Source organism: Trichechus manatus, unplaced genomic scaffold, assembly GCF_000243295.1.
Source record: "Trichechus manatus latirostris isolate Lorelei unplaced genomic scaffold, TriManLat1.0 scaffold00174, whole genome shotgun sequence".
NCBI classification, from domain to species: Eukaryota; Metazoa; Chordata; class Mammalia; order Sirenia; family Trichechidae; genus Trichechus; species Trichechus manatus.
Genome location: NW_004444110.1, coordinates 470,608 through 483,694, shown reverse-complemented (window position 1 = coordinate 483,694; position 13,087 = coordinate 470,608). Strand labels below are relative to the sequence as shown.

Below are 13,087 nucleotides of genomic sequence, written 5' to 3'. Positions count from 1 at the left end.
CTCGCGCTCTTCTTCTTCCTGCTCTTCTTACTTTTCCTCCTGCTCTACGTGGTCATCAAGCAGCTGAAGAACTCCGTGGCCAGCACGGCTGGGGCGCTCCAGCCTGGGCGCCTCTCGCTGCACCGAGAGCCTTGGGGCTTCTCCCGCGAGCAAGAGGTGTGACGCGCCCGCGGCGGGCGCTCGGTCCGGCACTCGCCGGAGCTCCAGCGGCCCGACTTGGCCGGCAAGGCTCTGCAACTGGTCGGAGGGCTCGGAGCTGCGCGGACGTGGGGCCGCTTCTCGGCCTCGCTCCTCCATCCACGCGGCCGCCGGTGTTCCAGGTGCCCGGCTGGACGACAACGCTGGCAGGTCCGTTCCGGCGCTAGGGGATGGGGAGCGGAGGGTATCGCCGATCCATCTTTCGGGAGGCTCCGGGCTTGCGGCAAGCTAGGGTGTCAGGGATGGGGTGTTACGGGATCTGGCCTGGAGCTGTGCTCTTCGGGAGGGACTCCAAGCTTTTCTAGGGAGGAGGGGAAATGAGAAGAAGGGAGAAGTTCGAACTTCGGAGCCAGAATGACTTTGGGCAGCTGTACGCCCTCTTTTCCAACGCACCTGCAATTTAGCTTGTGCTTAATGGGTAAAATCTAAATTATTCAGATAATTCAGGCCATTCACTTTCAAACAAAATCGAATGTCAACCTAAATATGCAGATTGCTGAGAAAGAGTATGTGCGATGGGACGGGAGGTCGGAGGGTGCACTTGGAGTGTAGTAAATATTGCTTAAAATATTTTTGCACTCTGGTAAACACCCCCCAAAAAAACAAAAAAACAAAACCACTGACTCATAGCGACTCTATAGGACAGAGTAGAACCTCCTCATAGGGTTTCCAAGGCTGAAATCTTTATGGAAGCAGACTGCCACATCTTTCTCCTGAGGAGCGGCTGGTGGGTTCCAACCAACACCTTTTGGTTAGCAGCCCAGCGCTTTAACCACGGCGCCACCAGGACCGTCTTAAAAAGTTAATGGGGTTCGACTGGCGGTATGGAAGAGCAGCGATATAGTGGCCCATTTTCTATGGGGGTGGGAACAGCGGGAGGTGAGCATTAGAGTGAAATCTTTGGGAGATGGCTTTGGGTTGCCCAGGGCATGAACTTTTGGGTTGTGGCAAGGAATGCAGGCTAAACCGTATTGTTTGCACAGTGTAGACAGCAGGAAAAAAGAGGATGAGAGGAGCGCATCGTGGCTTCTGGTTAAACGATTAGAGCCTTGGGGGGAAGTGTGACAAGAGCAGGATTTCTTACCAGTGTGCCCTAAGCACCCTCTGGGCAATGTTAGTTTTAGAAATAACTTCATCTTCCAGATGCTTTTTCCTAGATTTATGGCATCATTGGGCATTCTGGAATGGAGCTGCTGCCTTTGACTGGTGGATAAGGACCGCAGCTGTGGTTACAACGTGGTAGCTAGGAAGGAAAAGGCCAGAGCAACGGGAGATTGATGTAGCTTTCTGAAAATGGTAAACTGGGACTATCCATGGCTTCACTGCTTCTGTCTAAGGCTCACTTCTGAAGATCCAGGGTCTATAAAAGTGAAGGGTTAGCATGGGTAAAGGGGTACAGTGAAGTTGAAGGCTCTATTGTACTCAGAAGGATGAACTTCTATTGGAACCAAGAAGCTGATTCCTAACTCAGTGCAAGAATCAGTGCCTAGTTAGAGGATCGGGGAAATTAGAATGGGATGTGAGACATGCTTCCAATTTTAATAATCATTCTGCTCTTTTGGAAAAAAGTGCAGGAGGTTCTTGTAGTTGGAATACGTAATGCAGATACATTTTGCCACCAATTATTTTACAAGGTTGTCTGTTAAAGTGGGATAAACTGTCCTTGCTATGACGGTAATATTGAAAATTTTAGGCACAAAGGAAGACTAAGGCTAAAATCAGTGAAATACTAACTTTTGCCTAGGTTGGTAATACAGAAATACAGTGGAAGACAGTTGTGTTGGTAATTCAAGAGAAGAAAAATGAATCTCACTTGGGTAGGTACTTAGGAGAAAGTTTTTGGCCCAAGTTATTTCAGATAATTTCCCACATTTTCAATTTATTTTGCCAGGACAGACCTGTTCTTAATCAAATAAGTGGTTTATTTTAAACATAACACTGTGAGCAAATTCTTATTTATATGTACCTCTTTTTCAGAACTGTATAGTAAGACTATTTGAATTCCCAGAATCAACTGCAGTAATTCTGTATTGTACCTTGAACAATAGTTCTGTATTTGGTTAACACGTCTGTAGTGTTTAATACAGACATTGGAGAGGAGTGTGGGAGTAATTAGTTAGCAACTATAGTTGTTTACAAGGATGGAAAACAATCATTTCATACATTGTAAATATCCAGAATGAGAATTATTTTAACCACCTCCTTGGCTCCTCGCTTTTGTAATTCTTTAATCTCCCTAGCAGTGCCACTGGCATGCGGAGGTCTGACCCATCCTTGACTCTTCCTTGACAGGTGAATATAGAGAACTCAGGGTGAGTAGTTTGCTGACATCTCAGTGTTAACTCAATCTCTTGGTTCATTCTCTGACTTGGGTTCCTAAGAAATGAATGGCTGCTCTTCTAATTAGTATCCAGTTGCTATTTTATAATCTCCTTGTAATCTAATTAGTTGGTTAACGAGCTAACTGGTAACCAAAAGTTACTGGTTCAAGTTCACCCAGAAGCACCTTGGAAGAAAGGCCTGGTGATCTACTTCCAAAAAATCAGCCATTGAAAACCTTATGCAGCACAGTTCTACTCTGACACACATGGGGTCGCCATAAATGGGAATTGACTGATGGTGACTCTAATTAGTTAGTTACTGGGTTCTCGTTTATCCAGGCGACAACAACAACAGTTACTGTCAAGTTGACTCCAACTTATGGCGACCCTGTGTGTGTCAGAGTAGAAGTGTGCTTCATAGAATTTTCAATGGCTAATGTTTTGGAAGTAGATTGCCAGGGTAGACTCAAAAGTCCCTGAGTGGGGCAAACAGTTAACAAGCTGCTGATCAAAAGGTTGGAGTTTTGAGTTCATTCAGAGGATTTGACTCCAAGGCAACTGGTTATCCAGGCAACAATGAACATTTATTCCTATTACCCAACCCCTGCCTGGAACCTGGCCCTGCACTCGGAATTAAGTTCCTCATGTTCTCTGCTGCTGGTCTCCTGCTTTGCCCTGGCTTTGTTAGAGACACCTGTCTGTGGGCTGCATTTTTCTGTTCATTTGTTCCACCATCATTTTCCTAAGACCCAGCACAGACTGATCTCCCAAATTAGAACTACTTTCGAACTCACTTTTTTTGGCTACCTATATAAGTTCTTGGCCTTGATCTAATGTTCTGACGCTCACAATGGATCCGTCTAGTGTCCCACCTTTTACATGTCGGCTACTCCCTTCACTGACCACACCCTGGTTCTGACAATTTGTGTGCCCAGTCTATTTCTGAAGACTATGTAAATATGAGCTAGACATTAATGCATTTGAAAATTGCACTTGGAATTAGAAGCATTTAAAATAACTGCTCATTATATAAATGTAATTTGATTATAGAAGATTTCCATGTTTTTTTTTTTTTAATTAAAGGTTTTTAGGGACTGTTTAGCAGTGTTAGAAGCCGAGTTGAATTTCTTACATGATACAGAAATGAGCCAAAATTAAGTTATTAATAATGCTAGTATTTCATTTCAAATGTTCTCATTTCATCGTTTCTAATGAACCTGCAGTTCCACTTGGAAAGATGACCATTTTACGTTGCAGGGGAATGACATCACACTCACACCTGCAAAATGGAAAATGTCTAATGAAGTGGATCCCTATGTCTGAACTTCAGTTTTAGAGCACAGCTGCAGATGCAGGACCGATGCCATCTGGTGTGATTCCACAGACGACGAATATGGCAGGGAGAACATTTACCCAGAGTGTGCCATGCATGGGCTTTTCTGGGAATGAGAAGGTGCCAGGATTTGTTTTTGGTTCACTTGCAGGGGCAGAAACTTGGAAGTAGATGAGTAAAAAACATACAGTACCCTCGTTTAGCACTTGACTTTCCCGGTTTCCAATCTTGTCTATAGTTACAAAGTAAGTGCAATAGATTTAAAATTTTTTTAAATCATCGAAGACATAATTTAGAATAGTGGGAAATGTTTATTTTTTCTAAGTTATACTTACTAATCTAGGGACTTCTAGAATACTGGAAGTACCTATATAATGTGGGTACCTTAGAATACCAGGAGTCCTGGTGATGCAGTGATTAAATGCTCAGCTGCTCACCAAAAGGTGAGTTGTTCAAACCACCAGCCGCTCCAAGGGATAAAGATGTGGCAGCCTGCTTCCATAAGGATTCCAAAACCAAACCCAACCCACTGCCATCAAGTGGATTCCCACTCATAGCGACCCCATAGGGGGCCAAGGCTGTAAATCTTGTTAGCAGTCCATTGCTTTAACCAATGAGCCACCAGGCTCCTTTCCAGAAAGATTACAGCTTTGGAAACCCTATGAGACAGTCCCTGTAGGGTTGCTATGAGTCAGAGTCCACACAGTGGCAATGAGTTTGTTTTTTGGTTTAGTATAGTAAAGGTACTATGAAAGTAGTATTTGGCATAGTGGTTAAGAGCTTGCCTGCTAACCAAAAGGTCAGCAGTTCAAATCCACCAGCTGCTCCTTGGAAACTCTATGGGGCAGTTCTACTCTGTCCTGTAGGGTTGCTATGAATTGAAACCGACTCAACAACACTTAACAACAACAACAAAGGTGCTATATACTTTAGAATATTAAGAGTATATCTCTGCAGAGTACTGTAGTTTTTAAGAATTTTTTACAGCTACTCTGAGGTATTTGTGCTTATTTCAGGTGAAACTACAATGATCATTAGGATCATTAGGCAATCACTGTCAGGTCTCTGTGTCACGCACAAGGGGATATTAAAAATTGAACTGTAGATCTTTGATATAGAGATTTTTTTTGTTTGAATCAGTGAAAGAAATCTCTCAATTCTTTATTTCTTAATTTGTCTACATAAAATAAAGTGATAGGTTTAAATAGTGATCTGATTAATTACATGAGTAGTTAGCATCTTGCCGTACAATTATTTGCATAATCAGAAGGGCAGACTAGTGTTTGGCAGAGTAATTAGGACATAATAAACACTTAGGAAAAAACTTCTTGATGAATTAAGCAAAAAAAAAAAGCCCCTCTTGTTTTCCTAAATAGCAGCTCTTTTACATTTCCTCCACTCTCTCCTTGGCCTGAAAAACCCTGGTGGTGTAGTGGTTAAGAGCAATGGTTGCTAACCAAAAAGTTGGCAATTCAAATCCACCAGGCGCTCCTTGGAAACTCTATAGGGGCAGTTCTACCCTGCCCTATAGGGTTGCTATGACTTGGAATTGACTTGATGGCAGTGGGTTTGGTTTTTTTTTTTTTTGGTCCTTGGCCTGTGGGCAGACGTGTGGGTTCAAGCTAAAATCTTTATACTCAATCTTTGTTTTGTAACTATCACTGTATGAAGTTACTTGAACTTACTGAATATGTACCAATCCTTCAGGCAAGATATTCTTTACTTTCAGGGAGAAATCTCACTTTCCTGTTGGGAATCAAGACAGATTGCTATTTTGGTAATAGAGCAGGAAATGACTGGACTGCACAGTGGCTTAAACAAATCAGGGTTTTCATTTTTTCTCATGTAACAAGGAAGTCAGGGTAGGCAGCTGCTGGCGTTGGTTCAGCATCTCACGGATGTCAGAGTAGAAATGGCTGCTGAGGTTCTCTTGGCTTTTTCCTCTAGGTTCCAAGATGGCAGCTACAGCTCCAGGCAAGAAGAAGGGGGAAGACCAAAGGCAAAAGAAGGGCACATCAGTTGAGTCTGCGTTCTCTTAAAGAACTTTTTCAGCAATCCAAGAATTTTCACTGACATCTCAATGGTCAGAATTGTCATTGACTACTGCTATCTGCAAGGTTGCCTGAGAAATGTAGGGTCTTTTTTTTTTTTTTTAAGCTGGACATATAACTTCCATTAACAAATTGGAGCTTTCTTGGTAAGGAAGAAGATGAGAATAGATATTAGACAACCAGCAGTCTATGCCATGGTTTCAAAATGCAGCGGGAAAGGAGCATAATGTCTGAAATAGATAAAAACTATAGCTCCTTCAAAGTACTGAAACTGCATGCACCGCTAGTCAGCTCTGCGAGAGTGAGCTGAATAAAGACACCCTAGGTTTTCTCACAAAACATTCGACAGGATTGACTTTCTCTCGCAGCTGTTATACTTGCCCCATATCAGGATTTTTTAGAGGAGAACCCTTGGACCTGCACACTTTGGTGGTGGACATAATCTCTTTAGCTTGGTGGAGGTTTTGGGATAAGTACTGCATCATTTCTCTATTTCCTAATTTTCCTGTCAGTTACATTTTTGGTGGAGTCCAGGTTTGTGTCTTCTGTTTCCATAAAAAGATCATTCCCTGTCGTGCACCGGGGTGGGTAATCTATGCAAAGAAAGGCCACCCTACTCCCTCCTGTGACTCCACACTGATCCAGGAATATCCTGGGGAGAAGATTTGCCTCTCAGTGCTGCTTCCATAAGCAGCCTACATCCTGGCTAAGCAAAGGGAGAAGAAACACTTCCCACATCCAGGGCTGTCCAAAAGAACTTTCTGTGATGACAAAAATGCTCTATATCTGCACTGTTTAATATGGTAGCCGCTAGCCCCATGTGACTAGAGAACCCTTGAAATGAGGCTAAGGTGACTGAGAAAGCAGATTTTTTATTTTAACTTAAATTTGTATAGACACATACGGCTAGTGGCTACTGTATTGGACAGCACAGAACACATCCTTCTCTTTCACGTGTTTCAGAGTTAGCTGGGCAACGTTGGGCCAGTCATGTGCTTGGTGTCACGTGGTCTTCACTACTCCATCTTGCCATTGCACCTATCTCCCAGAGAAAAAAGAGAAGTGGTATTTTGGAGCTAAATTCACGATGTTAACTTGACATCTTTAGATTGCACCTATTCCTGTGATAATGAACAATCTCCTGAGAAGAGATAGGTCCTATGATTGATTTTAGTGATAATTAGCTGTGGAAAAATGGCCGTGCTGGTCCGCTTAACCTTCCTAGTGAACATTGCCTGTTTCCAGTCGGAGACTCAGCAGAGATTATGCTGTTCTGTTGTGCAAATCGTTACTTGATTTTCGTAATACTGTGGCTGCTAAATGATTATTTTGTGTATGTTTTTCAAAATACTTAGTGGTTTGTATTTTTCACAAGGCTATGAAATTAAAAAGGTATGTAACTCAATTCTTTTGTTTGAATTATTATTAGCCATACTTTGTTAAGAGTTAATTACAGTGAGATTAATGGATAGAAGGAAATATTTATATTCGATTTCCTTTTCATTGGCCAAGACTACGTGCCAATACTATATGCCAATTACCAGCGTCTTTTAAAAATATTAAGTGATTCTTCTGTTGTACTCAGAGTTTGGGTAAAGTGTGAGGGCTGGGGTGGTGGTAGATGATTTCTTTTCACTAGTGTCTGGTTGGTTTGCCACGCTGAACACTGTTTGGACTTTGTTTCTCTGCAAGTGCTCTGTTTTGGCACGTTTGTCTTTTATTATCGAGTTGTAGAAATTCTTGATAGATCCTAGATACCATTACTTTATTAGATATATGCTTTGTGAATATTTTCTCCCAGTTTGTGTCTTTAAAAGAGCAGTTTTATATTTTGAAGTCTATTTTCTTTTAGGTTTATGGATTTTTGTGTTCTCTCTAACAGAGTTTTGCCTACCCCCAGGTCACCAAGAATAGTCTGTCATGCTTTCTTGTAGACTAGAAGCTTCATGGTTTTAACTTTCACTAGGCCTTTTATCCATCTAAAGGTCCTGTGTGGCGCAAGCAGTTTGTGATCAGCTGTTAACCTAAATGTGGTTCAAACACACCCAGCCGCACCATAGAAGAAAGGCCTGGCAATCTGCTTCTGTACAGATTATAGCTATGAAAATCCTATGGAGCAGTTCTACTCTAATATATAGGGTTGCCATAAGTCAGAATCAACTCAGTGGCAATGGGTTTTGTTTTGTCTTTGGATTATTGTTGTTGTTAGGTGCTGTTGAGTTGATTCTGACCCAAAGCGACCCTGTGTACAACAGAACCAAACACTGCCCGGTCGCGCCATCCTCACAATCACTGTTATGCTTAAGCCCATTGTTGTAGCCACTGTGCCAATCTGTCTCATTGAGGGTCTTCCTCTTTTTTGCTGACCTTCTACTTGACCAAGCCTAATGTCCTTCTCCAGGGAATGAGTGCTCCTGACAACACGTCCCAAAGTATGTGAGACATAGTCTCACCATCCTTGCTGCCAAGGAGCATTCTGGTCGCACTTCTTCCAGGACAGATTTGTTCGTTCTTTTGGCAGTCCATCGTATGTTCAGTATTCTTGGCCAACACCACAATTCAAAGGCATCAATTCTTCTTCGGTCTTCCTTATTCATCATCCAGCTTTCATATGCATATGAGACGATTGGAAACACCGTGGCTTGGGTCAGGCTTACCTTAGTCTTCAAGGTGACATCTTCGCTTTTCAACACTTTAAAGAGGCCTTTTGCAGCAGGTTTCCCCAATGCAATGCGTCCTTTGATTTCCTGACTGCTGCTTCCATGAGTGTTGATTGTGAATCCGAGTAAAATGAAATCCTGGACAACTGCAATCTTTTCTCCATTTATCATGATGTTGCTTTTTGGTTCAGTTGTGAGGATTTTTGTTTTTTTATGTTGAGGTGTAATCCATACTGAAGGCTGTGGTCTTTGATCTTCATCAGTAAGTGCTTCAAGTCCTCTTCACTTTCAGCAAGCAAGGGTGTGTCATCTGCATAATTGTTAATGAGTCTTCTTCCAATCCTGATGCCCCATTCTTCTTCATATAGTCCAGCTCTCCGATTATTTTCTCAGCATACGAATTGAATTAGTATGGTGAAAGGATACAACCCTGACGTGTACCTTTTCTAACTTTAAATCACGCAGTATCCCCGTGTTCTGTTCGAATGACTGCCTCTTAGTCTATGTACAGGTTCCTCATGAGCACAATTAAGTGTTTTGGCATTCCCATTCTTCATAACATTATCCATAATTTGTTATGATCCACATAGTCCAATGCCTTTGCATAGTCAATAAAACACAGGTAAACATCCTTCTGATATTCTCTGCATTCAGCCCAAATCCATCTGACATCAGCAATGATATCCCTGGTTTCACATCCTCTTCTGAATCTGGCTTGAATTTCTGGCTGTTCCCTGTGGATGTACTGCTGCAACCGCTTTTGAATGCTCTTCACCAAAATTTTACTTGCATGTGATATTAATAATATTGTTTGATAATTTCCACATTTGGTTGGGTCACCTTTCTTGGGAATAGGCATAAATATGGATCTCTTCCAGTCGGTTGGCTAGGTAGCTGTCTTCCAAATTTCTTGGCATAGACGAGTGAGCACTTACAGTGCTGCATCTGTTTGTTGAAACATCTCAGTTGGCATTCCTTCAATTTCTGGAGCTTTGTTTTTCAGTGCAGCTTGAACTTCTTCCTTCAATACCATCAGTTCCTGATCATATGTTACTTCCTGAAATGGTTGAATGTCGACCAATTCTTCTTGGTATAATGACTCTGTGTATTCCTTCCATCTTCTTTTGATGCTCCTTTGGATTATTTTTGGGTCTTCTTTGGGACTTTGTATTATCCATCTTGAATTAATGTTTGTGTTCGGTATGAGGTAAGGATTAAGGTTCTTTTATTTATATATTTTCTATATAGATAAAGTTTTTTTTTTTTTCATTTGTTAAAAAGACTTCCTTTTCTTTATGTATTGCTTTGGCACCTTTGTCACAAATGAAATGACTTTATAAGTGTGAATCTATTTCTGGGCTCTCTATTCTATTACATTGGTCCAATCTGATGCCATTACTTCACTGTTTTGGTTACTGTAGCCTTATAAGTGAGACTTAGTATTCACCATAAAATCTTACTGATCTGAACTTTTTAATAAACTCCTACTCAAAAGCTGAGTCTATGCACAAAAAAGACTTGAGTAATTTCAGTTGAAAATGGTTAAATTTAATAAGAAATCCTCACCCTGACACCATGCTTCCTTTATTCTGGCTCCTAGCTGTACCCACAATCAGAGTCAAATGGGATGCTCTGCTGCCCTACCTATCCTGTCAAGTAGAGAATATGCTCTTTTCTGTTATTATAGTTGAGAGCAAATTGTACTTCTTAAAAGGAACTTTTAAGTGAGACAGAACTAAAACACAGAAGCTCATGAGTTGTTAGAGCTCAAGCTTCTTACCAGCTTAAGTCTAGCCACAGACTGGACTGCCTAGCTCAAATTTCAGGACATCCATTTTGATTTTTTCCCCTCATCTTAGTAGTGTCTGACATTTGAGTAGTTGAATACTGGATCATGTTTCTTAGACATTTATCTGGGAGTGGTTTGATTGTCATCAAATCACATTTCAAGCCCCCTTTTACTTGCATGTAATTTCCCAGACACACTGTTCTTGTCTGTTACACATCTCAACTTGGAATGCATTGCAAATTTTAGATCTATAGAAGAAAAGTTGTTTTAAGTCACTAAATTTGGGATAGTTTGTTACAGCAATAGTAACAAGCATATGTCTTAAAAAGTTTTAATGAAAATAGATAAAATCATTGTCATGGATTGAATTGTTTTCCCCTAAAATATGTGTCAACTTGGCTGGGCCATGGTTCCCAGTATTGTGTGATTGTTCACTATTTTGTGATCTAATGCAATTATCCTATGTGTTTTAAATCGTAACCTCTATGATGTTTCTGAGGCAGGATCAGAGGCAGCTGTGTTAATGAGGCAGGACTCAATTTACAGGATTAGGTTGTATCTTGAGTCAATCTATTTTGATATATGAAAGACAGACTCGAACAGAGAGAAGAAGAACCTCATACCACCAAGAAAGGAGTGCCAGGAGTGGAGTTATGTCCTTTGAACCTGGGATCCCTGAGCTGAGAAGCTCCTCAACCGGGGAAGATTGATGATGAGGACCTTACCCTAGAGCCAACAGAGAGACAAAGCCTTCCCCTGGAGCTAACACCCTGAATTTGGGCTTCTATCCTCCTAAACTGTGGGAGAATAAATTTCTGTCAAAGCCATCTGCTTGTGGTTTTTCTGTTATAGCAGCACTAGATAACTAAGACCATTCATTGTCTTTACTATTTTTAATTGATATTTGGTATTCCTCAGCAAATTATTTAACAAATGTCCACTATTGGATGTTAAGTTTATTGCCAATTTTTCTACAGGTTGTATTCATAGAAGTAAAGTTGCTGAGTCAAATGGTTTAGAAATCTCAAAGAGTTGGCAGACACTGACAATCTCTGTCCTAAATGGCTGTGTTAGTATATATGCACCCCCTTCCCCACCCACATTTGACATTATGGGTCCTTTAAAATTTTACCATTTTGGTGAACAAAAACACAGTAAACCCTGATGTGATTTTCATTCATATGTGTATCTATTTCTGAAATTTATATTCTGTTCTACTCTTCCACTTGTCTATTCCTGAAACAATACACACTGTTTAATTGTCATAACTATATGCTATGATATGAGTCAGAATCAACTCAAAGGCAATGGGACTATGCTATGGTAGGGCTGTTCTCCCCTCATTTATCTTGATTTTTCACAAGTTTTTGGCTATTCTTGTTTGTGTTGTGTGTGTGTGTTGTGTGTGTGCATACATTTGTGTTTCAAATAGAAACTTAAGAATCATTTTATCAATTTACATTAGACAAAACCCTTTAGATTGCATTGAATTTATAGATTAATTTTGGGGAGGAACTGACATTTTTTGTGTGTCCTTTAGTGAAGGGTTAGATTGTTTATCTCTTATGATCAGTCTTGGGTATTTCCAATTAAGTTTACGCTTAAGTATTTCGTAGTTTTGACTGATGACATATAGGGGATATTTAGTGATTATTGCTCATATAAGAAAGTAAATTATTTTTATGCATTGATCCTATATCTGGACCCTTATTAAATTCTTTAATTCATTGTAATAATTATTTTTCAGTAATTTTCTTGGATTTTGTAGGTGGTCAACCATTATGTGCAGATAATAAGTTTTGTCTTTTTGCAATATTTATGCAGGTTATTTCTTTTATTTTCATATTTCAATGACCAAGACAGCTAGTACAATGTTGAATATTGTACTGGTGATGATGGGCATTCTTGCCTTTTATCTTATTCCTAATCTGCATGATTATACTTGTAATATTTAACCCTTAAGTATGAAATTTACTGCAATTTTCATTTTTTAAAATTATTTTTTAATCGGAGTTCATGTTGATTTCTTTTGTAACCTGTTTTCTTTTACTCAGCAATATGTTGTGAGCAAATTTTCAAATCCAGAAGTATACAGCTATATAATTTTAAATGTCTGCATAGTAATGTATTGAATATACATACTAATATTTACTTACCTAGTCTCTTACTGGTAAACAATTAGACTTTCCCTTTTTTATAATAATTTGTACTGCTTTGAATATCTATGTGCAAACAGCTTTTCACATTTGTTTGATTCCTGGAAGTTGGGTAGCTTGGGTTAAAGGTATGGGAAGTATTTAACTTGATTTTACATTTTGTTGTAAATTGTTGAATTGCCCTCCAGAAAGGATATGCCAATTTATACTCCCACTAACAGTGTATGTGTGTACTCATTTCCCTCTACCTTTGCCAACTCTGCATTTTGAGGATCTTTTTACAAATCTGATAGGTAAAAATGTGATAATTTATTACTTTTATTGGCATTCACTTTATTATTAGTTTGAGCATCTGTTCATACATTTATTGACCTTTTGTGAAGGTTCCTCTTTTGCGAGTTGCTTATGCATATCTTGCCTATTTTTCTATTGGGACACTCTTTAGTTCCTGATTGATTTTTGTTGATATTTTCTTTCTTCCCTGTGTTAGTCTGTGTCTCTAGAGGATAAAAACAAGTGAAGCATATATAAATATACATAAATTAAGAAAAATTTACCTTGAGGAAATGGCTCATGCAA

The 13,087-nt window shown here is 40.0% G+C and overlaps 1 protein-coding gene across 1 annotated transcript; it reads left to right on the top strand.

The window, feature by feature from the left end:
- Nucleotides 1–368: 368 nt before the first annotated feature.
- On the top strand, nt 369–5,978 carry LOC105756797 (small integral membrane protein 43). Its single transcript, XM_012558538.1, is given in 4 exon segments — nt 369–421; nt 3,904–4,019; nt 5,796–5,940; nt 5,942–5,978. Coding segments are annotated over 4 exon segments (351 nt in total).
- Nucleotides 5,979–13,087: the final 7,109 nt, after the last annotated feature.